This window comes from Erithacus rubecula, assembly GCF_903797595.1.
Source record: "Erithacus rubecula genome assembly, chromosome: 2".
Lineage (NCBI taxonomy): Eukaryota > Metazoa > Chordata > Aves > Passeriformes > Muscicapidae > Erithacus > Erithacus rubecula.
The window spans coordinates 107,853,918-107,876,304 of record NC_136685.1 but is presented as its reverse complement, the minus strand read 5'-3'; the positions used below and the strand labels follow the sequence as shown (position 1 = coordinate 107,876,304).

The window sequence follows — 22,387 nt, the reverse complement described above, 5'->3', positions numbered from 1 at the left end:
TATTAAAACATGGAGATTACATGGGGGTTTTCAGTTAATGGTTAGTATTGTTGATTATCAATAAATCTCGAAATTTCCAAGGACCACGGACTGAATTGGGACTACGCCGGTGTTTGTGCCCCGCATACCAAAACAATCCCTCCATTAATATGCTCTGTAGGACTGGGAAAGATCTGCAGTGTCACACGAGCCGTTTCACCTACATAAAGTATTCATTCTTCTGCATTGCTCCTATTTACCCATTTTAACCTACAGCCTTTAGAATTCTGCATGTGGCACAAAGACTCCACATCGGCTACAAATACGAAATAAATACATGCTGCAGACACCATTAGAAAACAACCCTCGGCATCTCACAGGAATCAGGGGAAAAAGGTGAGGGAATAAAAAGAATAAATACCCTTATCCTTCCAGCTGCTCGGCTGACTGTCCATCTCTCCAGCTGCGGTTCTCAGTTATGCATTCCAAGAGGGGCGAGCTGCGGGAGAAGCGCCCTGCAGCCCAGGGAGGGAACCATGGGCTTCCCCGGGCTCCGCAGTGGTGCTGCACTGGTGCTGCAGGAGCGGGTCAGCTGACGGGGTGTGGAGCTGACGCAGTGCTGGCGGTGCTGGAGCGCAGCGCTGCCGGGGAGCGGCTCTCGGCTCCGCCCGGCCCCGCCGCACCGACACTTCCCCAGCCCGCCCGTGCTAAGCGGCTTTTCGCCGCCCGCCTAAAAGTAGGCACCAGACGAGCTTTAAATAGCTCGCTTTTCAAACAGAGGTTCAAAGGCGTTTACAAACTTCCCAGATGTATGGCTTCCCCTCGGGTTTCTGTAAACTAATGTCTGCCTGCTGGAGGACTAACAGAGACGTCTTTGTAACACTTCTCCCTGCGCAGCGAGCAGCGCGAAGGGAAACAGAAAAGAACCCTTTCTGTGCCTGGAACAAAAGCAGAGGCTCATGATGAGCACCATTAATCCTTTTGCTGGTATCTTTAGTCCTCAGGAGCTGCTCAGCCATATTTATTCCTCTTAAGGAAGGCTGCAGAAAAAGTTACTCAGCCCTTTACCCAACTCCTACAAGCAAACACCTTCCCCTTTTTTACTTTACATCAACATCATCTGTCTGCGGCTGCTGACCTGACAATTAACTGTTCCCTTCATTTAAATAAAAACAGGAACCCGACAGTTTACAGTACCAACATATAGAAAGCAACATATGGAAAGTATTGCACAAACAGGAGAGGAGCGTGAACTACAACTTTGAATATGAAAGAGAAGAGCTGTGGGAATCCTGTTGTCATTTTGTTTCTATCCCTGCTGAAAAAAACCACAATTTCTTTTCCAGTTTGGAGTTGCTTCTTAAGATCTAGAGCTGACAACAGAAAGCTAAAATATTCCCAGGACTGCTCCAAAGCCTCTTAAAAATCTAGTACATCATTCTCTTAAGAACTAGAAAAGGGCACTTCCACATATCAATGAAAATACTGTAGACCAAGAGGGCTAGAGATCCCAAATCAGACCTTAAATAGACAGTTTCACTTTTCATTAGAACAATCTTATACTAAGATTCCTACAAAGAGGCCCAAAAGCCCTGCTTTTGACTTCAACTGCTACATAAATTGAAGGCCTCCTTTGACAGCAAGACCAGCTACATCTCTTTTTAACTTCTACAAAGATATGCATTTCAGTTCCAATTCCAACAGGTAAATCCAAACAAATCCAAAATAGGAGGGAAGTAGGGAGTGCATATTCAAACAGTGCAAGTGAATGTGAAGAGTTGCACTATACCAAAAAAGAAGTACAAAATGTGCCTGAGAATCTGCTTCTGTCTTCAGGCTGAACTGGAAATCACCAAAACCTGTGAGTCCCCCTCCATATTTGCATTATCACTAGATTTGCCAAAAACATCGTGCTTCCAAAGGTCTTTCCACTAATCATCAAATTTCTCAAGATACATATATATATAAAATATAAATATGAATATAAATATGAAGAAGCTTTAGTTGGCTATCTTATACTTGAAATAGTGCATTTCTGGAACTCTGTCTACCCAGAGGTTGCTGTGGCCACAGCAGCACCACCAGTCCTGTTTCTCCCATCTCCAGTGAGCCCTCAGTGCCCCCCAGGAGCTCCTCCCTGTGCTGCAGATCCTCCTCTTTCCTCTCTGTGTCCTCAGTGCTCACTCTCACCACTCCATAACTGAAACCAGTAATGAAACCCATCTCCCACTCCAGGCAGGAGGGCGCCCTGCTCTGCACACAAACTGGGCACCAGCACTGCCACACTTGTGGAGCAGCCCTGTTTCCAGCAGGGACACTGCACACCTGCCTCCAGAGCACATCTGAGCACCAAGGACAGAGGAGGTGGCATTATCAGGTCCCCCAGACAAGTCAGACACGATCAGTTCTGGACACGTGTCCTGGAACGCCCCAGGCTGCTCCTGGCAGGGCCAGTGCTTCACTCACTCACTCCTCACACATTAAATCACCCTGAGCAGGGCACTGCGAGCAGCACTGCACCTCCCTCGGCATTTGGAACTCGGCCCAAATGCTCCATTTGCTCCCTAATTCTGTCACTCTGAAGGAACTTCTCTCAGGTTTTGCTCTTTCAGCAGCCTCAGTGACACAAGTCTGCCTCTCAACAGGGGTCACAAGATCTCTCATGAAGCACAGCAGGTCTGTGCCTTTCCTTCAGAAAAATTTATCTCCTTGGGTTTTTTTCCCCTCATTCCTCCTCCTCCACAAATGCTCTGCCCTCTGAAACTCTCCATTTACCTGGTAGCATAAAAGATGACCTGAACAAGCAGCAACTCTAAGATTACAATGAGATGAAATTAAATCAAGATCTTTTACGTTGAATTAAATGGAATTTTACCAATCTGCTTCTGGAAGAAACTCAGAGAGATTCCAAGGCCTTTTTTCTCTCCAGTAAAAAACAACAAACACAACCAAACACCTCCCATCTGCTAAGCAGCTCCATTTAACCCACTACAAACACAGAAAACAACAGAAATTCCCCAAAGGGGTACAGCTGGTATCAGGCAGAACTTCTAATGTCCTTTAAGCTTCACACAAATGCAATGACATGGTTTCTGTCCCTATGTTGTAAGAGGAAAAAGGAAAGGTTCAGCATTAGTACCATCCTCTCAAAGCACATTTCCCACCTGGGCTTCACCTTGGTATTTGGCCCCTCAAGAAAATCCAGGAAATGTAAAATATTATTAATTAGCTGCATTTCTGAGTGCCTGTAATGAAAGGCCAGTTAGAGTTAATCAGAAGGGAATGTCTACAGAGCTGGTGGTCAAACCCAGCATGAAACAAGGGTGTTCTGGGAAACTGAGTGTTGGTAAAGGTCTCACCATTACTTCCAAATATTATTGCAACACTCAGAATAGACACACTGAGGGATTTCAACTGCCAATTTCCATTTGAGTACATAACTTTGTTGTGGCCAGAGGTTTTGAGTCTATAATTCAATAACATCAATAGTATAAACCCCTCCATATCCCATCAATCAAAACCAGGTTTGTGGAAAGCACAGGCTTGGGGAGGATTAATGATTATGAGAAGAAGGTCAGTGCAACAGAAGGCTGAGCTATGTAATGTGTATATTTAGCTCATTTCAGGAGCTGGGAATGTCTCCAAGGCTGGATGGATCCCTTCCTGCTGGGCAGGCACTGGGGTTGCACCTCGGTGACAAACACTAGGTGGCATTAAAGCCCTGTCACACAGGCTGGCCCTGCTGCTCACACCTCCTGCCAGCAGCACCTGAACCCACAGCAACTGCCCTCTGAGGTCACACATTGCCAGGCAGTGCAGTGATGGAGCTCAGAAACGTGTGTGTGATGTCTGGTGAGGGTGACAGAGAAACAAGGCTATTTGCTGAAAGCCAAATACAGCAGCTACTGAGAAACAGAAACTTGGAGGGAAAAAAATCACTGTATTCAAGACAGCAGAAATTGCCCTTGAAATTGTTCCTGTTGTTACCTACACTTCTGAATTTGTTTGGGGTTTTGTGCTTTTATGTATTTCTTAAATCTGTCCAGATTACCCAAAGATGTGCAGGCACCATTTAACAAACCTCCTACCCAGGAGGCTCTTGAAAGCTTTACATTTGCTTCAGTGGAGTGAGGAAGTTTAAAAAGTACTGGCAACATTTTCAGAATCCCTATTAGCTCCCTGCAGCCCACTGGGGCTGTGGGAAGTTACAACACACTGGCATTTAGGTTAGCTCCCAAAAAATAGCACTGTTAAGTAAGCATTCCACAACCTTGGATTTAAGTAAGGCAGCTCAGATTAAAGCTTTAACAAGCATCAGTCACACCATCACACCAGCTGAATTCCACAAGTCTTAAGACACAGTGAAATCTATTTCAGTTCCACTGATGGGTAGGAAAAAAACCCCAAAGAACAAAGGTGGACTCAGAAAGCCAAACACATGCACAGATGCACTTAGCCTTGTGATGAACAATCCCTCCTTGTTAGTTCTTCAATGATTCTCTGAAATTGTGCCTAAGCAGTGTGGCATTTAAAGCAGACAACTGATGTTGTTTGTGGCTTGTCTCAGAAGTCCAGTTCTCTGTTTTGCAACACAGCAGAGCGTGGAGAAAAATCCAGGAAAAAAAGGGCCCATTTTTGAGTTGGTATTATCTATTTAGCTTTAAGCAAGTGTTCCTCTAGTATAAAGCAAAATATTTTCTTCCCAAACAACACAGCATGTCAAAAATGAAAAGTGCAGCTGCCCTCCAGAGTGAACACAGCACTGAGAGGCTGCAGCTCCCCAGCCCAGCTCACAGCACAGATCTGGCCCTGTCCTGCACTGGGCCATGGAGGGGAGGGCAGGGCACTGTTCAACTCCTCCCTGCTCTGGCAGCTGGCTCTGTGCAGCTTCCCGGGGATGGAAGAGCAGCACTGTGTCCTCCTCAGACCCACAGTGAGGGGCTGCCTTCCCCAGGCAGGGACCTGCCACCCCCAGCCTGCTACATCTATGCAATGATTAAAGACTCTCTGCAAAGGTATCTCTTAAAAAAACAAAACAAAACCAACTAACACTAAAGCTCTTCTATTAAGTAGTGGTTTGCTTTGTTGTCCTCTTTTTTTTTTTTTTTAAGTAGTCTGAGCTGTAAGCAATTAACCCCTTGACATGAAGTCCAAGACACACAGCTGCTCTCTAGACAGTTCTACCTGCTGGAAGCCTGAGGAGCCTTCACAGAGCACACAGAGTTTTAGCAGTGCAGGTTATCAATTAAGCAAAACTCTCCTTTCTGCCTTACCTGTATGTATAGAGGAGGTGAGACAGAAGAAATTACAAAGGTAAATATAAAGAAATCCATCTTTACCTTATTTCCCAAACCACCTGCTATTCCCTTTCAGCTCAGGGTATTCTGTAATCCTATTTTATGAACTGTAGGCTGCAGCTACTGCATAAATACAGTACTGCTGCTGAGTCAAACTAACTCCTGCTTTTCTATTTAGAGCACTGTGCTTTCTGCAGTAGCTGTTTTTTTGGTGTGATTGCTTCTGGTCAAAGCTTAAGTAGCAGCAGAGTGCTGCAATATCAAAAAGCAAAGTAGTCTACAAAAAGCTGGGAATTCATGAGGTGTTCAGTTCAGAGAAAAGAATACAACTTCCTGCTACTGTAACTGCACATTTCTGTGAGAAAATTTAACTACACTGAAGTGCAAGCCCCACCTAAAAAGAGAAACAGAAATTAATACCTGTGCTGTGCATAAACCAATTTTAGTGTTTGCAGAACACTCAACTTCTTAATGACCACTTTTCCTGCATTTTAAGCTCCCTCATGTTCCCCACTTGGTTTAAACCACTGGCCTTGATCTAACACAGGCTGAAGATGCACAGGCTCTTTCCCAGATTCCAGGCTCATACAGGAGTAGCAGGGGTATTTTCCTGAGTTTTAGTCTGATGTGTGAACTGTTAATGAAAAGGAAGAAATGCCTCTTCAAACCATGTGCACACAGCAAACAGCATCCCAGATTCAGAGTTTGGGAGGCCACCCCATGCCCAGCCTGTGGACAGCCATGGAGGGGCCTGCAGTGAGCAGTCACTCATTTCTGCACCGACAGACCACGAGCAGCACAGCTGGAGGAGAAACCTGGAGATGCTGAGTCCATCCCTGATAAACAGAAAAAAGGTACTAAAGCAATCAGAACATGGAAAAGATACCAGTGCAGGCACTGACATTTTCTGTTACCCTTGGCCTACAGAAAAGTTTACAGAAAAGGATTTAAAAAGAGTAAGTCAAGACATGCTTAAGTTTAGCTAAAGAATTATGCAGATCAGCAAACTGCAAGACAGCATACACAGATTACCTGAAGACTTATTCAGCTTTGCTGAAAATACAGCAGTAGGTTTTTTCTTTTCTTTAACAGAAGCAGCTTCTTTCTCAGCTTCCTTCTCAAAAGCTCCTGGTTTTACTACACTGACTATCTCTTTTCCAGCAGATAAAGGTGAGGTATCTGTGGCTGGTAAGGACATGGTGGGTACTTCAGGCACTTCTCTGTCCACAGCCTCCAAAGACTTTTTCAAGGCATTGGTATCTTCCTCAGCTTTTACTTCTACATTCTTCACAGACAGATCACAGGGCAGCTCTGGAAAAGGCAACTGCCTCTTCTCTCCCTGGATCACCTTACTGATGTCTTCACCTTCATCTTTGTGCATCATTTCTCGGTCAGCGGCTTCTGTCACAAATTCAGGAACAGTTTTAGGATGACTTAACATCACAAAGTCTTCTTCTACTGAGACTGGGGAAGACTCCATGGGTGAGAGAGCTTTGTCATCTCCTGTTTTTGGTTCCATAGCAACAGATACATCAGCTGAATAAGCCAAAGCCTCCAGCTCTTCCATTTGAAGAGGAAGCTTATCTGCCTTGGCTATTTTTGCAGGTATTGGCTCAGATGGTAGAGCAGCAACAATTTTGGAAGAGTCCAGCTCAGGTTGGAATGACTCCAGATAAGGCTTGCCTGTGGCAGCTACTGAATCCACCAGTCCTTCCTCATGTTCTTCATCAGTTGCAATGCTCTCAGTGGATTTACTTTTTGAGAGGAGAGATGGATCCTCACTTGCTTCCTCAGCAAAGTCAGATATCATCTGGCTATTAAACAGGCCAGCTTTTCCAAACTGTGGAGACAGTGTTCCATCTAGTTCCTTGTCTTCAGGCACATCCTGAGAAATGCTTTCTGCTCCCGGCATCTTTGAATACTCTGGGAAAGATGGAGAAGGAGATTCACCAGAGACCTTTGTTCCCTTAATTAAGTCACACGCAATAGATATATAAGGAGTCTCCAGATCTTCAGGAGTGCTGCTGCTCTCACCATCGGCTTGTTTAAATGTCTCCTTTGCTTCCTGGGCCTGTGTCAGCGGTGCATTCACTGCCTCTTGGTACACAGGAGGTTTTTCAGCCTCTTTTACATTCTCATACTTGGCAGTGGGCATGAATGTTTCTAGTGGGGAAGCCTCCAGCTGCACAGCAGCCGCCTCTGGCCCAGCAGTGCCGGTGCCCAGCGGGGCCTCCATGACGATGTCGGGCAGGATGGGGGATGGAGCTGCCTCGGAGCCTTCGAAGGGGGGGCAGATCTGTGCCGCGGGTTTCAGCGGCTCCTGCGCCCCCTCAGAGGTCTGCACGAGGTCCATCTTGCTCTCGTAGGCCAGCTTGGTGCAGGCTGCGTCGTGCATCTCGTACGCCTCCTGCACCAGGTCGGGAGTGAGCCCCTCGGGCATGTTTGTGGTGCTGTCGGGTGGCACTGGGGGCACCCCCTGTGCTTTAGCAGGGTCAGCTCCCTGCCCTTCCTGCCCAGCTGCTCCTGCAGCAAATTTACCTTGTTCTGGGCTTGTCTGAGCTTGCAGCTCTGCAATTTTCTTCTCATCGTCGGTTCTGTTTTCCAAAATGCCTTCCTCTAGTGGAGAGAGAGATTTGCCTTTGCTACCACCAGGGCTCGGAGAGGAGTCAAATTTAGTACAAGTGATGTAAGTCTGCGAAGGTTCTTTTACAGCTTCTGGGGTGCTTGGGAAGGAGGGCTCTTCAGCACTGCCTTCACTCTCTCTTTCCCAATCCTTCTGCACATTCAGCTTACCCACACCATATCTGTCATCCAAACTGCTCTCCAGCTTGGCCTCTAGCTTACTTCCAACATCCTCTCTCATGCTGCTCAGTCCACGACTAGCACCTTTGACTTCCCATATTGGCTCGAATGGTTTGAAGTCTGCATATTCTTCCTTCCTAAGAGGGTCTCCTTTCAGAACCCCTTCTTCACCATGATCACCAGCTCCTCTGTACTTGTCTCTATTGTAGAACAGATCTTCCTTGTTTCTTTCAAATAGATCTTGGGGAGATTCTGGAGACATTTTCAGCTGCTGTTCAGGCGTTTTCTCCAGGTTAGATAATTCTTTAGAGCCCTCTAGCTGTGTTTTTTCTTTAGCTGGAGATAAAATGGCCGCTTCTTCTTTAGCAAATGGAGGTTGCGAATATGTCATCTCTGAAATGTCTTTATCATTTCCCTCTGCAAGAAAGGGGTTTCTGGCATTTTTCACAGGTTCTTTATAAGCCTCACTGGAGCTCTCTTTGTAAGTGCCTCTTGCAGAAAATCCATCTGAGAGGGTACCAAAGGCTGCATGCTCTTTAAAGGGATCAGCTGAGAGAGGAGAGAAGGAGGGAAGAGAAGGAGCAGGATCAAGCGGGACTGCAGTAAAATCCTCTTGCCCAAGCGATTTAGTGCTACCTGGCTGCTCCTGCAAGTCCATAACTTCTGTGACCATGGACAGAAAGGAAAGTTAGAGAATGCAAGTGCTCTTAAAGTCAGTGCAAACTTTCAACAGGTTCACATGATTTTAGCTACTAAAAGGCATCCAAGGTCTAGCATGAATACTACGAGCCATTAATACACACTATCACTTAAAGCTGTTCTATTTCACTTCTAGGAGAGAAGTGAGCAAGAGGCTCAAGAAGCAGCAACTTTATGCAGTGCAAAGATCTCAGTAAAGCTGAAGATGCCAGACAAGTACAGGGGGCAATATTAAAGCCAGAACAGGAAGGTGGCAAGGGGAGACAGAGAGAGGGGGTGTGTGGATGCTTGGGCATAAACATATTGCATAGATGTGTGCCAAAGTCTTTTCTTGGCACCTTTTTTTTTTTTTAATGGGAATTTGTGGATAGTGTACCTAATAAAACCACTAATCAGTACTACAGGTGCAAATTTTACTTCTTTAAAATACTGCAGAAAGTTACTGTAGATTAAATCTTCCTGCTAAATCAGTAAAGCAACTATGCTCTGATGTGTTAACCTGTTAACAGTATCAACTTCTCTCCTGCATCAAGGGTCCAAGAATTCACAGATGGTTTTGTCTTGTTTATGAAACAGTTTACCACGTAAACAAACGAATGTGCATTAAAATCTGGACCACATTAGCCATAAAGCCAAAACTGAAAAATGTGGCAGAGGCTATTCTTGGACCCATGCTGACTTTTAGTAGAAGCAGACTAGTGGGAAAGGGTTAATGAGGTCAGAAAGGCAGGAGGTACTCAGACAAAGGGGAGCAGAAAGAACTTGCCTGCAGAGGAGTGCATCAGAGGCGCAGATGTAGCAGGAAGAGCAAAAAGGGTCTCATCTGAAAAACAAACAAATAACCTCAGCAGAAGGAAGGGCCAGGCTGAAGAGGGGAGAAAGCACACGAGGAGTCAGTTCCCAATAAACCCAAGAGAACCAGGGAGCAGCACCATGAGAGCCAGGAGATTTGGGAGAGCCCACACCCAGATTTCCCCATTCACAATGGGATCTTCACTGAGGGATCTCCACCCTCCAAGCCAGTGACCAACCGCAGGGTGAGACACACCCTGGCAGCTTCTCTTATTTTCATTCCTGACCTTGCACACCACTGGGCAGCTACACCTGCCATTGCCAGTGGCACAATGTCCCTACTCAGCTTTCCCCACACCCCACCCTTGTGGGAGAGCAGCCCCAATAAACCCAACTGAGCACTGGTGAAAGTTCAAATGACTAAAGCAAGCTCTGAAACAGCCACAGCACTCCTCAGGCACAGCCAATTTGGGCCATGCCATCTGCTTTGTGTCTTTACTCTTTTCCTTTTGGTACTATACAGACAAGCACCCAGAGGAAGCCTTTATTTTTAAGGGTTTTTTTTTTTTTGCATGGTCCAAGGAGTGTTCTCTGGCTTTGCTGAGCTTGCTTTAAACTCACTATCTCCCAAGACAAACCCAGTTCTCCAATTTCCACTCAAAGCTGCAGTACCAGCCATCAGGAGGAAACAGGCAAAGCAAAACTAGCCCTTCTCTGGATTTCTGTGTCAGCATCAGTGTTTTTCCCAGGTCCATCATGGCCTGTTGGCTTTACTTTTACCGTTTAGGTAAATTTATTTCATTCTGAGAAGGGCATAAAGTTTTCAAATTCAGGCTGTAAAAGAATATTTGCAATTTACATAAATTGCATTAGCAGAGCAAAAAAAATTATATTAAAGCACATCACATTTTTATTCTCAGTACAGATACCAACAACCTTTGATTTTTCTATTTGCCTGGACAAAATCAAGGAAAAGAGGTGGGGATATTTTTGCCTTTTTTTTTAACCATTATTAAAAGGGAAGAAAAATAGAAGCAATTGATTTGAAAAGATGAAAGGCAAGAAGTGAGAAATATGGTAGTTGCAGCAGCACACAAATAATAACCCAGCCAGGCCAGGCATAAAGCTAAGCTGTGTTTTGGCACTAAGCTGTGACTTGTGCAGAAGTGATGCCATTTGCAGACACTCATGACCTGCCTGGCTAATTCAAGTTAATCCCACCAGCAGTGTTCCAAAAATCAAGTCTCCTCTCCTGCATTTATACAGTCAGTTGGGTTTGTTTCACAGAACATTTGTCTCTTGTTGCATTTTGTGGATTACAAGTATCACCTGAAGATGACAGGAAACAGAGTAGGAAATAAAGCTGAGTATAGGACTGGGTATTCAGGAGGGTCCTCAATTCCTGCTGGGCCAAAGACATTTCTGCTCAGTTTTCTAAAAATTACATTTTCTGATTTAGGACCATATAGAGAGAAACCTCAATTCCAAATTTAGAGCACACTAAAGCAGTGTCACAGTTCAATGGTGGCAAAGCTTTTAAGGACAAAAACCACACTGGAGGACAAGTGATGTGTCCATGACACAGAGTCACAGAACTGCTGGAAATGCAGGAGGAAGGGCAAACAAACACAAGAGTCCACTGGGAGGCAAGGAGGTGAAGGGGAAAACACACAAATCACCCCTGAAAGGTGCAGCTCCCTGCCTGTCCAAAGGCCAACTGCAATCTCCACCAAAAATTCCACATTTTAAATCTTTTGAACACCTTCCAGCTCCAGACAGAGAGGTTTCAGTTTCTGGGGGAGGGCACTGGGTTTAAGAGCATGGGCTCTCATTTCTCAGTGTTTCCTTAAGACAGCACAAAGCAAAAATTCCTTCTGAGGTCTGGCTTCCATTTACCCAACACAGAACCATAAAACTGCTCTGCCAGCCACTGAATTCCCAGGTTCTCTTAATGGAAGGATATTATGTCCACACCCAAACTTTATTTTCCACACATGGCTGGAGTGTGCAAAGAGATTACATAAAAGCAGCATTTCCTAAGCAGCTGAGGAGAACCACCCACTCTCCCTCCACCCACACCAGAAAGGCATTTTTCCTGCTGAAACAAAAAGATACAAGGGCTTTCTCCTGCCCTTGTGGGACCTGTGTAACACCTCCAGGCAAGCAGGGAAAATGGAGTAGGACAACTCCCCATCAGCACTGGTGCTGACTGAACCTCCACTCTCTGCAGAGTGCAATTGAAGTGACATGGTGAAAGGGATTTTTTCCAGCAGTGACACTGCTGAAGAACCCCCACATCCTATGTGGAGGTAGAAATCTCTCAGAAACACAGCTCTGTGGGTAAGTAGGACACTTCTAGGATCCATCACCAGGGGTGGCTTCTCCTATTTGCATCTTAGTGGCAGAAATTAGGTGACAAAAACAAACAGCCAAGCAAGCAACACAACAGAACCAAGGAAAAAAAAGCTTCTGAATATATCAAGCTCTTAGCAGCAATATTGTCAAGCAAAAGCAGATATTCAAAACACCTTAACTGACATACAAAGTGAGTTTCACTACAACAAAGCTTCACCCACATACAGAAAAAATTTAAGTGATCTTCTTACAAATCATAACTAAAAACAAACAACTTTTTACAAATCATAACTTAAACTCCTTAAGATAAACTGCTCAGGTGACACTTCCATCAGAAGACAGATTTTGTTCCATGAAACACAAAGAATGAGACCTCAAAATGAACACAATCTCATGAAAAGAGCTCTTACTCCAAATTTTTTCAGCCAAAAATCCATTATGATGCAAGTTAGTAAAGTACTTTCAGCATTGCAGCCAAGATAAAGGCTGACCTCTCATTTATGAGTGGTACCACTTTATATGAGTTATTGAAGCACTCCAATTGATGGCTTTTTAAGAGAATTTCAGAGACTCAGCCTGACTGCATTCCTGGTTTTAACCAGAAACATTCTGTCAATTTTACCTTGGATTTCTGCAAATTAAAAATTCCCTAAAAACCCCCTAACACAAAAACAAAAAAAAACCACCAAACAGCCCTGTTGCTTCTTTAATCAGCATGAAGTCTCATATTTCAAAACTGCATTATGATTTCAGCTAAAACATAACATTCCCCAACGAGAATCAGATTTCAGTTTTGTTTAAAAATAAAGAACCCTGACACCAGCGTGACAAAGACATGTAATTTTAAACCCTCATTTTAATTTCTGCTGATTTCCCACTAACTGCTGATGTTACAAGATGCTGACATTACCAGCATATAACTTAACATTTAAATCCAAAATTTCAGATACAAAGTAGAGAAATAAACGAGATTTCTTACACAATTAATGAAATGAAAGTTATTGCAAAGATTTACAGAGAAAAAAAGTTTAAATTAAAGTAGCAAATCGAAAATTTCAATAAAAGCAATTAATGGGAAAGGAGCCTTTTCTCTTCCCACAAAACATACTTGCCAAAGAAAAGCAAAGGACTTCAGTTTAGTCAGAGACAACAAGGACTGAGCCAGAACAATTCCTATCTCTCCTCACTGGATTTCTGTAAGTGAAGGACCCTTCCATCTGCTCCCATGTGCCTCCTTCCAATCAGCAGCAGCAGGACTGTGCTCAAGTGCCTTTATTGTTCTGCAGGCTCTTATTTTTGTGTATGAGCTCAGCATTAACACAGACAAAACCCAGAGAAACACTGAGCAAACTTCACCTGATGCCCAGTTTAGCTTTGGCAGGAGACTGCATTAGGCTGCTAGAAGGCAGTTTCAGCCTTCAGAACCACCTCCTAGATTAATTTGCTGGAAAATGTGTGCTAACCTTAAAAGAAAATTCACAAAAATGGAATATTTAAGAATCCATTTCACCTTTGCAAGCTCAGGAAATGAGCAAGATACCAAACTAACAGGCTAGACCTCCCACAGTGGGACATTGTGAAAGGCCTCTCCTGTTAACATAAATATTTAACAATAAAGGAAAACAGGGTAAAATTAATACTCCAAGGAATGGCATCTGTGACATGAGTCACACGTTGTGTAAAAGTTCCATTTGCAGCAACCCCTCTAGGGCAGATATGAAAGAGAAATTGTTCCTTCAATGCACCAAGTTGTTCATGAGCTCACAGTGGAGGCTGCCTCAGCAGCATTTCTCTCTCAAGCTGTTTAGCAACACATGTGGCCATTTAAAAGTTAATTATTTCAAGTTCTTGGATGCCTAATTTCCTAGTGCAGTACAAAACAAGGGCACACAACTTCACAAGAATTTCCTGAGAAAAGCAGCTGCCTACACAAACTCCATTTAAATCATCTCCTGTTATGATGCGATTGTTCTAAATACAGGATTTCACCAAATATTTAAACTATTCAAGATTAAGAACATTAGCTATTAATAGCACCTTTCCATATCATTAGATCAGGCTGCAGAGACACAGTAAATAATTAGTTTTTGTCATTTGGCTCTTTTTAGTTAAGTTCTAAGTTTTTAAAGAGAAGTTCCCAGTTTAAGAACCTATTTGGACACCTTGAGAGGAAAGTGTGCAAGCTGCTACAGAAGTTGGGAGTTGCTGGAGATTTAAGGGGGGAAGAGGAGCTGCATTTTGGACATCCTGAGGCCATCACAGCTGGGATCACAGAAGGAGCCAGGATCTCTGATCATTAACAAGCCCAGCTGTAGGTCATTTCAGACCTTCATGGCAATTACAGCTAAGTGGAATCATGCATCACCTGCAGGGAGAGTTGTACTGCACTACTTGAAATGCATGAAGAAAACAAGTTCCAAACAAGCATTTTAAATAGCCTGTTTCTGCAAACAGGTCTCCAGCAAACAACATTTTCTTGTCTAAGCAGAAATCTATAACCAAACCGGTTTAGGCAAGTTGTTTTCAATATCATCTTTACATGGTCCAATTTCACAGCTTCTCCTCTTTTAAAATAGCTCCACTTGAGACAAACTACCCAGCAGCACAGAGACTGTGCAGCACCGGGAGGTGAGGTCTGTGCCACTTCTGCTCCTTTAAATCAGGTATTTGGTGAAAAGAAAGGCAGCTCCACTCCCCTGCAATACCCAAGTGCCAGCCAAAGCAACAACAGAGGGGCACAAGGCAGAGACATCAGTCATGGCTCCAGCACAACATTCCATCTTACAATTCCCAGGCTGCCAAATTAAGAGCCCACCACGAGGATGTTTTTAAAAGGCCATTCAATACTTCAGACACTGCTGCAACCGTTTTGATCAACAGCACCAGAACATGATCCAAAGCATTTCAGAGAGTGGTTCTGTAATGCCACTTTCTGCTAAAAATCCCTCATCCACTGAGCATCACCTCAGTCCCTCAGAGCAGGGACAAGATTTTATCTGGCATCTTTAGTTAGCAAAACCAAACAAACAAAGAAAAAACTCTCACAGCTGAGCCTACCAAGTACACAGAATTTCTAGAAACAGGATGCACGTACCTCTCCCAGCCCAGCAATCCACAGGAGCTCACCACGAGAAAATGAAATCCTCCCAAGAACAAAGAGAAAACTGTTCAGCTCCTGAGCACCACTGAGATCTCAGGGAGGAGTAAATGGCACAGCTCAGTACCACAGACCTTGGCTGTACAACTGCCCAATCACAGAAATTCTGCTTGATTACCCAAATTGGCCTCAGGTGGGCAAAGCCTCCCTTTATTGAAGTCAGGTGTCCACAATTAACCCAACGGTTCACAGCCCACCTCTCATGGCCTGAAATACCCACTCCACAATCACAACCATATTTAATATATTAACCAAGTGTATTTAATAGCAAAGCTAAAAATTAATTCAGAATCATCAAAAATACGGACATTCTCAGATTCAGCATTTACAGGCACCAATTTATACTGTTTCAACATTTTTGATTAAAAAGAAGCAGAAAGAAACAATCTAGCCAAGTGCAACCACGTGTGTCCAGCCAGAAACAGCTCTAAATCCAAGTTCTCAGTCTTTGGCAACATTTGTAACCAAAAAAAACCCCTAGATACTTCCTCTAAAAACTAAGTAACTGCTCCTTAAGACCCAAACTCTAAGCATAGATTGAAACAACAAAATGAAATTTGAGTTCTGGCAGTGTCACAAGGCAGAAAAATATAGTAATTACATCAGAACTTATTCAAAGGCAGGAGGTCTAAAGAGCCATGCAAATCCTATCATTATGCAGACATTATCCAATTTAATTTTAGAGATTATACCAATCACAAGATTCCCTTTCACTGATTTGTACAGATGGATTTTTCCCTGCTTTCCCCACAATTAAACAAATTAAGCAGTATTTAGATGAGCAACCTTATCATTGCAGAAGAATGTATTTATTAGCTAAAATAATCTTTAAAGAATGGAGATGAGATGCTACTGATTTCTTTTGGCATCTCCTCCCAATACATTACCTTCTGTGACAAGTCTCTGACACAAGAGGTTACAGTCTGCAAAATAAAAACAAATGGGTGCATAAAATATCTGATGGATAAGATATGAAAAACAGGGAGCAAGAACATGGACTCTATGTAGCCATTAATATCTGTAGAATGTCTTTTAATTAAAAGGAAACAGAAGTGTGAAGATTCAGAGTCTTGATGTTCTGACAATCAAGGAGATCAGGTATCAACAGCACTACCAGAGATTTTGGAGAGTACACATTTTTCCCAACCATTTATCTTTTTTTGTTTGTTTTGGTTTGGTTTTTTTTTTTGTTGTTGTTTTTTTGGGGTGTTGTTGTTTTTTTCCAATTTAAAACAGACCTGGCTGAAGCCCACAAAAAGGAGCCTTTGTGCCCCCAGTGCCATTTTCCTCCTTGCTTGTCCCTTCCTGCTCTAGCTCCAGGCTGCTTTGCAAGGTCTCCCACATTGTCTCTCATCTGTTTTCCTTGGCACTGCTTCCCCTGCCACACACAGGGGACACACAACAAGCACCAAGGAATTCTGTCTCCTGTCAGAAAAGAGGGGACAGCAGGGTTCAGAGAAAACTGTCACAAACCAGTGCTGACTGGATAAGCAGGAGGATTTTGACAGACTGAGAACATTTTTAACTGGCAACAGGAAAGTTTATATTTATCTCAGTCTTGTGTTTGATTTGAAGACATCTTAACTAACATGTTCTCCCTGGCTGATGAAGGTGATGACATGATTGCCCTGTTCATTAAAAAGCTGCCAGCAGAAGCTGGGAGTATTTTCTCAGACACAAAGCAAAGCCAGGGAGGGTCACACTGGTTATTCTACATTAAGAAGGGAGAAAAAAATTTTAAAAAATAAAAGTATTTTTTCTTTATACATCAGAAAGCAACAAATTGAGACAAACCCATTAAAATCATGGTGGAAAGTAGTAATTTAAAGCCATAAAATCTAACCTAACTTAAAATCTTCATATTTTGACAGCTACAGTTGGCAGCAGATTGATTATTTCCATTTGAAAGATAAAAAACATTTGACTGAGAAAATTTGATTTTCTCAGACTTTGTGAATATTAATAAGGCCATTATTTTATTGCTGTTGTAATGGTTCTTATTGATGGAAAGACCAATTTAAAAAGCCATCCACCAAGCATGTCATTTGTCTGGAGTGCAGGATCTCAGTGCTGGCTGCACTATGCTGCCCTAAAAACTGAGACTGCAGAATAAGTAGAAGGTATTATGCAGTGTTTCCAAAGCATACACAGGAGTGATTTCTATTTTAGATAGTAAACAAAGAAATTTTTTTTAAACTGCATTAAAATATTATTTTTCCACTGAGGCCTCACAGTTCACTATTTTTAGTTGGCAATTATAGCTCTTTTTTTTTCTTTCATTTCTAAAGCTTGATAGTTACACAATTTTCCTCCTACTTCATGTATAAGCATTTCTGAATATCTCAAGACAATTTACCTGTAAGCTCCAAGTTGCTTTCTATTTTCTAGCCAATAAAAGACCAAGAATTATTTCCTTGCCTCCAAACTAGAACCCAAAAGACATTTGCAGATTGAACTATGCTTTGCTAGTTTTTCTGAGTTTCGTAGTTACTATAGAAACCTGCCAGCACAAATAAAAAAAAAAAAATAAGAAGCTTCTGTCAAAATATTAACAGAAAATAAAGAAATGCAACTCCAGCACACCAAGTGCTCCAGTTGAAGGTTAACCACCCTTTGTTCCTCCCCTGCACACAAAGACCAGAGGCTCAGATGAGAGCCCTGAGCCAGCAAGCAGCTGGGTGTGGCAGAATGGACATGGGAAAAGGAAAACAAAGCCTTGAAATCCCCTCAAAACTGTGTGGCCAGCACCAGAGCCCCCCAGAATTCCAGCAGCATGGGAACACTGGGCTCCAGGTTAAGGAGAATGATGCCTAAATGCCTCCTGCTAAGTAGCCACACTCTTGGACTGAGTGATCTCCAAAATCCTGGGCTGGAGGAAGAGGAAGAAAAAGGAAAACATCTGCTCTCCCAGCAACTCTGAGAAAATCTCTGAGTGGGAAGCCTGAAAACTCCCCTCAGCTTCCATGAGTGTGCTGCCTATGGTTATCTGTGAGATAAGAAAGAGCTTCTGTGGCCACCAGTGGTGGTGCAACAAGGTGGACAAGGCAGTGGTCACTCCATAGCCATGCTCCAAGATTCCTTAAGTACAGGCTGGGAGGATGGGAATGAGGACAAACAAACAGTGGCTCTTCACTGTCTCCTAACTTGTGGTTTGTAGGATTTCATCTCCAAGGGGAAAACACCCAGTGCAATTCAAAGCTTCCCTGAGGGCTACATCATTATAGGGTAGGTGGAAGCTGTGTGGTTTTATCCTGGAAAGTAAGTCCAGGGATACACACACAAAGCAAACATACCATCAAACTTGGCAGGACTCTCCTTGCACACTCTTGTGCTTACCAGAAGACATCCTGCCTTCTGAAACTCTTACAAAGCTCAGTTGCAGAAGCAGGCCCCAGTGCTAGACACTGCACATGACAATGAATAAAACTGAATAAATAAATGATCCTTTGTTGACCTCACCAACATGGGAATATGAAAGTTGAAAATGAAGATTGAGCATACCAGTCAAATTGCTGATTATGCCCCTCTTTACAACAGAATTTAAAAAAAAACATTCTAAGTTAGATAACTCAGGTTATGAACACCTCCCTCAGAGATTTGCTGACTATACTTGGGAAGAGAAAATGTCTAGCACCTCAGAGGAACACTGAAGATCAGTGAGTACACATTTTAATAAAAGAAAGGTGCAAGTGAAAGTCACCAATGATAGCATTCAAGCACAGCTCTGTTTTTTCCAAGTCATGCTGCATCCTGTCCTTAAAATGCACACGACTCCTCTGGAGGAGTCCCTGCAGACACAGCAGCACAACAGAAAAAAAAAAAATCTGAGGAGCAAATATGCTGGTTTAGAATTGATATAAAATGCAAATGCAGGATGTGCAGGGTAAAAGGTTCAGTTGCTGGGTGAGCAGAAGCAAGTATAGATCTGCATTTATTCAGCACCTCCTGCAGCTGGGCTCAGCCTGGCCAGGGACAGCTCCGGGCAGCTCTGCTGACCTCTGCCTGACACTGTCTGGCAAAGCTTCCTGAAACCTCCCCTCAGCATGGATGAATTAAAGAAAAAATCCTGCATAGTCACTTGGAAAAGCAGGACAAATGAATAAACTGGCTCTTCACAACATTTGCATATGTATTTAACCCAGGTCAGCTGAAGGCAACAGACACACAAGGAAACATCTTTATTCTCTCTGCATGCTGGCCTAGGGCCAGTCTGGTGGATTCTGTGTACAGGCTTCTGGTAAGTGCAGTTTGACTTGAAAACACACCAGTCTCTTCCAGAAAAGTGATATATGATCCTCCTTTTGCTGCAGAGTCTAGGACTTGAAAAAGCAAAGTGGTATCTACTCATCATAGTGCACTGCTTATTCTTATTTTGGACAGCTAGCAGAAAAAAAAAAAAAAAAAAAAAAAGAGGGGGAATATTACTCTGACCATGTATAACTACCTCAAACTGATGGGGCTTTTTGCACCCTATGTAAATTCAGGTAATCAAAACATTTAAGCAGTAATCTCTCCAGAATTGTAGTTTCTGCTACTCATAAAACAGCAAGCACAAAAAGCCCAGAAATTGTTCATGAGACCCAAGTTTGACTGCAGAGCTCCTGCTTGTTTTCTCCTCCTGCAAATATTTATATTAGCTCTTCAGAAGGTAGGCTGCTGTTACCCTGCCAGAGACTTGCATTACATATAATTATGTCACAATGATACTGAATACTCTTAAGTGTGTAACTAAAAGCAATTGCAAAGGTTTGGTTTTTTTTAAGAACACCTCCATATATACATAAAATCCATTTCAATGGGCCATCAAGCAGGCAATACATTTTTGCTGTTGTTCCACTGCCAAAAAGCAGCACTATGGCCAATTGTTGCAGATAAAAAAGCCCTACTGTTCTCTGCATACTTGCATTTCCTCCTGGAAACAGAATTTCAAAGTTATTTGCCTCAAATCCTCATAAATCAAACATTAGATTTCAAACACAAAGAGATTTTTTTTTCCCCCAAAGTTTCTAGACTGTAATTCTTCAGTTATACCTTAAATTCAAACAGCAGAGCTCAAAGTGAAACCTCAACTCTGCAGAGAGCAAACCACAGGGCCACGTGGCTGTCCCTGCCATGGTCACCCTGCCACCAGTTGCAGGCAGCAAATTCACTTTGCCAGTCTCCCAGCATGACTGAGAGGGAAGTCATTTGAAGCCAAGCCAAATATCTTGACCCAGACAGTTTTAACACCCACTGCTGAATGCAAAACTAACAAATATTTGGTGTTTAAATGGATATTTAATATGATGGAAACTAAGTGCTCCTGCATCTGAGAAGGCCAAAGTGCTCATGAGAAACCTGGCAATGCTTTTATCAACATCATTTGTTCTCATCTAGGAGTTTCAAGTAGAGAGCTTCTAATATTTCAACTCATCATTAGATGAGCATTGTGTTACAACACCTTGTCTTTGGAAACCAGGCCTCCCCCAGATGCCAGTCCTTACTTCAGAGCCCTAAATTAATCATCACTGACAAATTAAAATAACTCTTTGATGCCACTTCTCAGCTATACTACGCAATTCTCACAGTTAGGTCTCGAACACAGAGCTATTTCAGGAATTACTGTGCTCTTTTTGCCTTATCCTTCAGGGGTCAGAGAGAAAAAAAAACAAACCCAAACAAATCACTTCCAGAAAACACTTTCATCCTTCCTTTTCAAAGTAACATGATTAGGTAGATCCTATTTCTTCCACTCAGTTGTGTTTAAACCATCCAGAGCTCCACTCAGAGAGCACGCCTAGAAAAAACTCTGTTCATCCATCATATAGAATCCCTCCTCTTCAGTCTGTTGCAAGCTTTTGTCATCATCTGTCCTCCAAATGGTGGAAACAGAAAAAATTAATCTTCTTGGCATATTGCTACACAGAGGGCTTCCAGAAGAACAAAACAAAGTAGGCTTCGAGAAAGACACACCTAACACACAAAGTAACAAGGCACAAGTAACCACAAAGTCCTATCACACATGCAAATAAAATGCCTTGTGAAACTTCCCCTGAAAAAAACTAAACTGAGGTTTTAACAGGCCTTTTTTAAAATTATGTTCCAGATGCTTCTTTTTGATTAGATCTTGAGTATCATGCCCCCTTATACTGTGGCGCTTAGTTATTATCACAATCCTGCATCTTTGCAACATACCAACACCACAACAGCAACGAAGATAAGCACACACCACGATGATCTCAAGGCACATTAATTTGTTCCTTTTCACTGTTTTAATGGCCTCAAGTCAGCTCTCGTGCTGTGAATTAAGGAGAAGTGGAGCCCAAGCACACTCGCAATCCGCATGCAAGCATTAGTCATGCGGGTCAGCTCCCGGATTAGCCCTGAGAAGGGCTCTGGCAGTCGGGCGATTGTTGGGGGTGACACCCTCTGTGCTCCGCCGAACCCTCCCATTACGAGCCGACGCCTCGGAGAAGCCCCAGGTGACAGCCGTGGCTAAGCCGCGGCCATGCAGGACGCGAGGCTGACATTCTTCTGCAGGACTGCCACACCTAGAGCAGCGAGCAGCTTTTGTGCTACCGCACATTCCTGCCTGGGTCAGCGGGTCCCTGCCGGGCTCAGCCCCGCAATCCGCGGCCGGGGCTCGGCGTCCCCACGCAGGCCAGGTGGAGGGGCCGGCGGCCCCGCAGTGCCTCGCCTCGCCCCTCCCTCCAGGCGCTGTGTTAAACATGAGTAAGACTACAAGTATCTTATGTTTCCCTCCTCCCCCGCGCTCCCACGCCCAAACCCGCAGTGCCGGGCCGCTCCGGGGGGAACCGTACCCGGGACAATGCGGCGAGGGGAGGGCTCTGCGCCGGGAGAGAACCGGCCGGAGGGGCGAGGATGCCGCGGGCGGTCCCTCGGGCTCGGCCGGTCTCCCCGGGCTCGGCCGGTCTCCCCGGGCTCGGCCGGTCTCCCCGGGCTCGGCCGGTCTCCCCGGGCTCGCCCCCCGCTCCCCCCGCGACGCGGCCGTTGCCAGGCGGCGGCGGCGGCCTCGCCCCCGGGCGGCCCATGTGCGAGGCGGCGGCCGGGGCGGCGCTTCCCCCTCCCGCCATTAGCATAACACAGAGGGGAGGAGGAGGGAAAGAGAAGAAATTACAATAAAGAAAAAAATTAGAAAAAAAAAAAGAAAGAAAGGGGAGGGGGAGCCCTTTCTCCAGCATGAGTGCGGCGGGGAGCGGGGCCGCGCCCGATCGCGGCTGAGGGGAGGGAGCGATGCCGCAGGAGGCGGCCGAGGGCCGGCAGACAAAGGGAACCGCTCGGCGGGGCAGCGGGGCTCGAGAAGCGG

At 44.2% G+C, this 22,387-nt stretch overlaps 1 protein-coding gene across 6 annotated transcripts in view; it reads right to left on the bottom strand.

Moving 5' to 3' along the window:
• The window catches only part of RTN4 (reticulon 4), a 38,988-nt gene that overhangs the window by 15,962 nt on the left and 639 nt on the right, over positions 1 to 22,387 (bottom strand). The window contains exons 2-3 of one of the 6 annotated variants that reach the window (XM_079298528.1): positions 9,544 to 9,600; positions 6,309 to 8,741 (exon numbers count right to left, since the gene is read on the bottom strand). The exons of 1 other annotated variant lie outside the window; for it this stretch is intronic. In XM_079298528.1, coding sequence (XP_079154654.1) covers positions 6,309 to 8,741; positions 9,544 to 9,600 — 2,490 coding nt within the window. Of the gene's footprint in view, positions 1 to 400; positions 599 to 6,308; positions 8,742 to 9,543; positions 9,601 to 15,968; positions 16,005 to 21,881; positions 22,074 to 22,387 lie in introns of those variants that run through there. 4 more of the 6 variants (XM_079298534.1, XM_079298530.1, XM_079298529.1 and 1 more) reach the window with 4 other exon arrangements.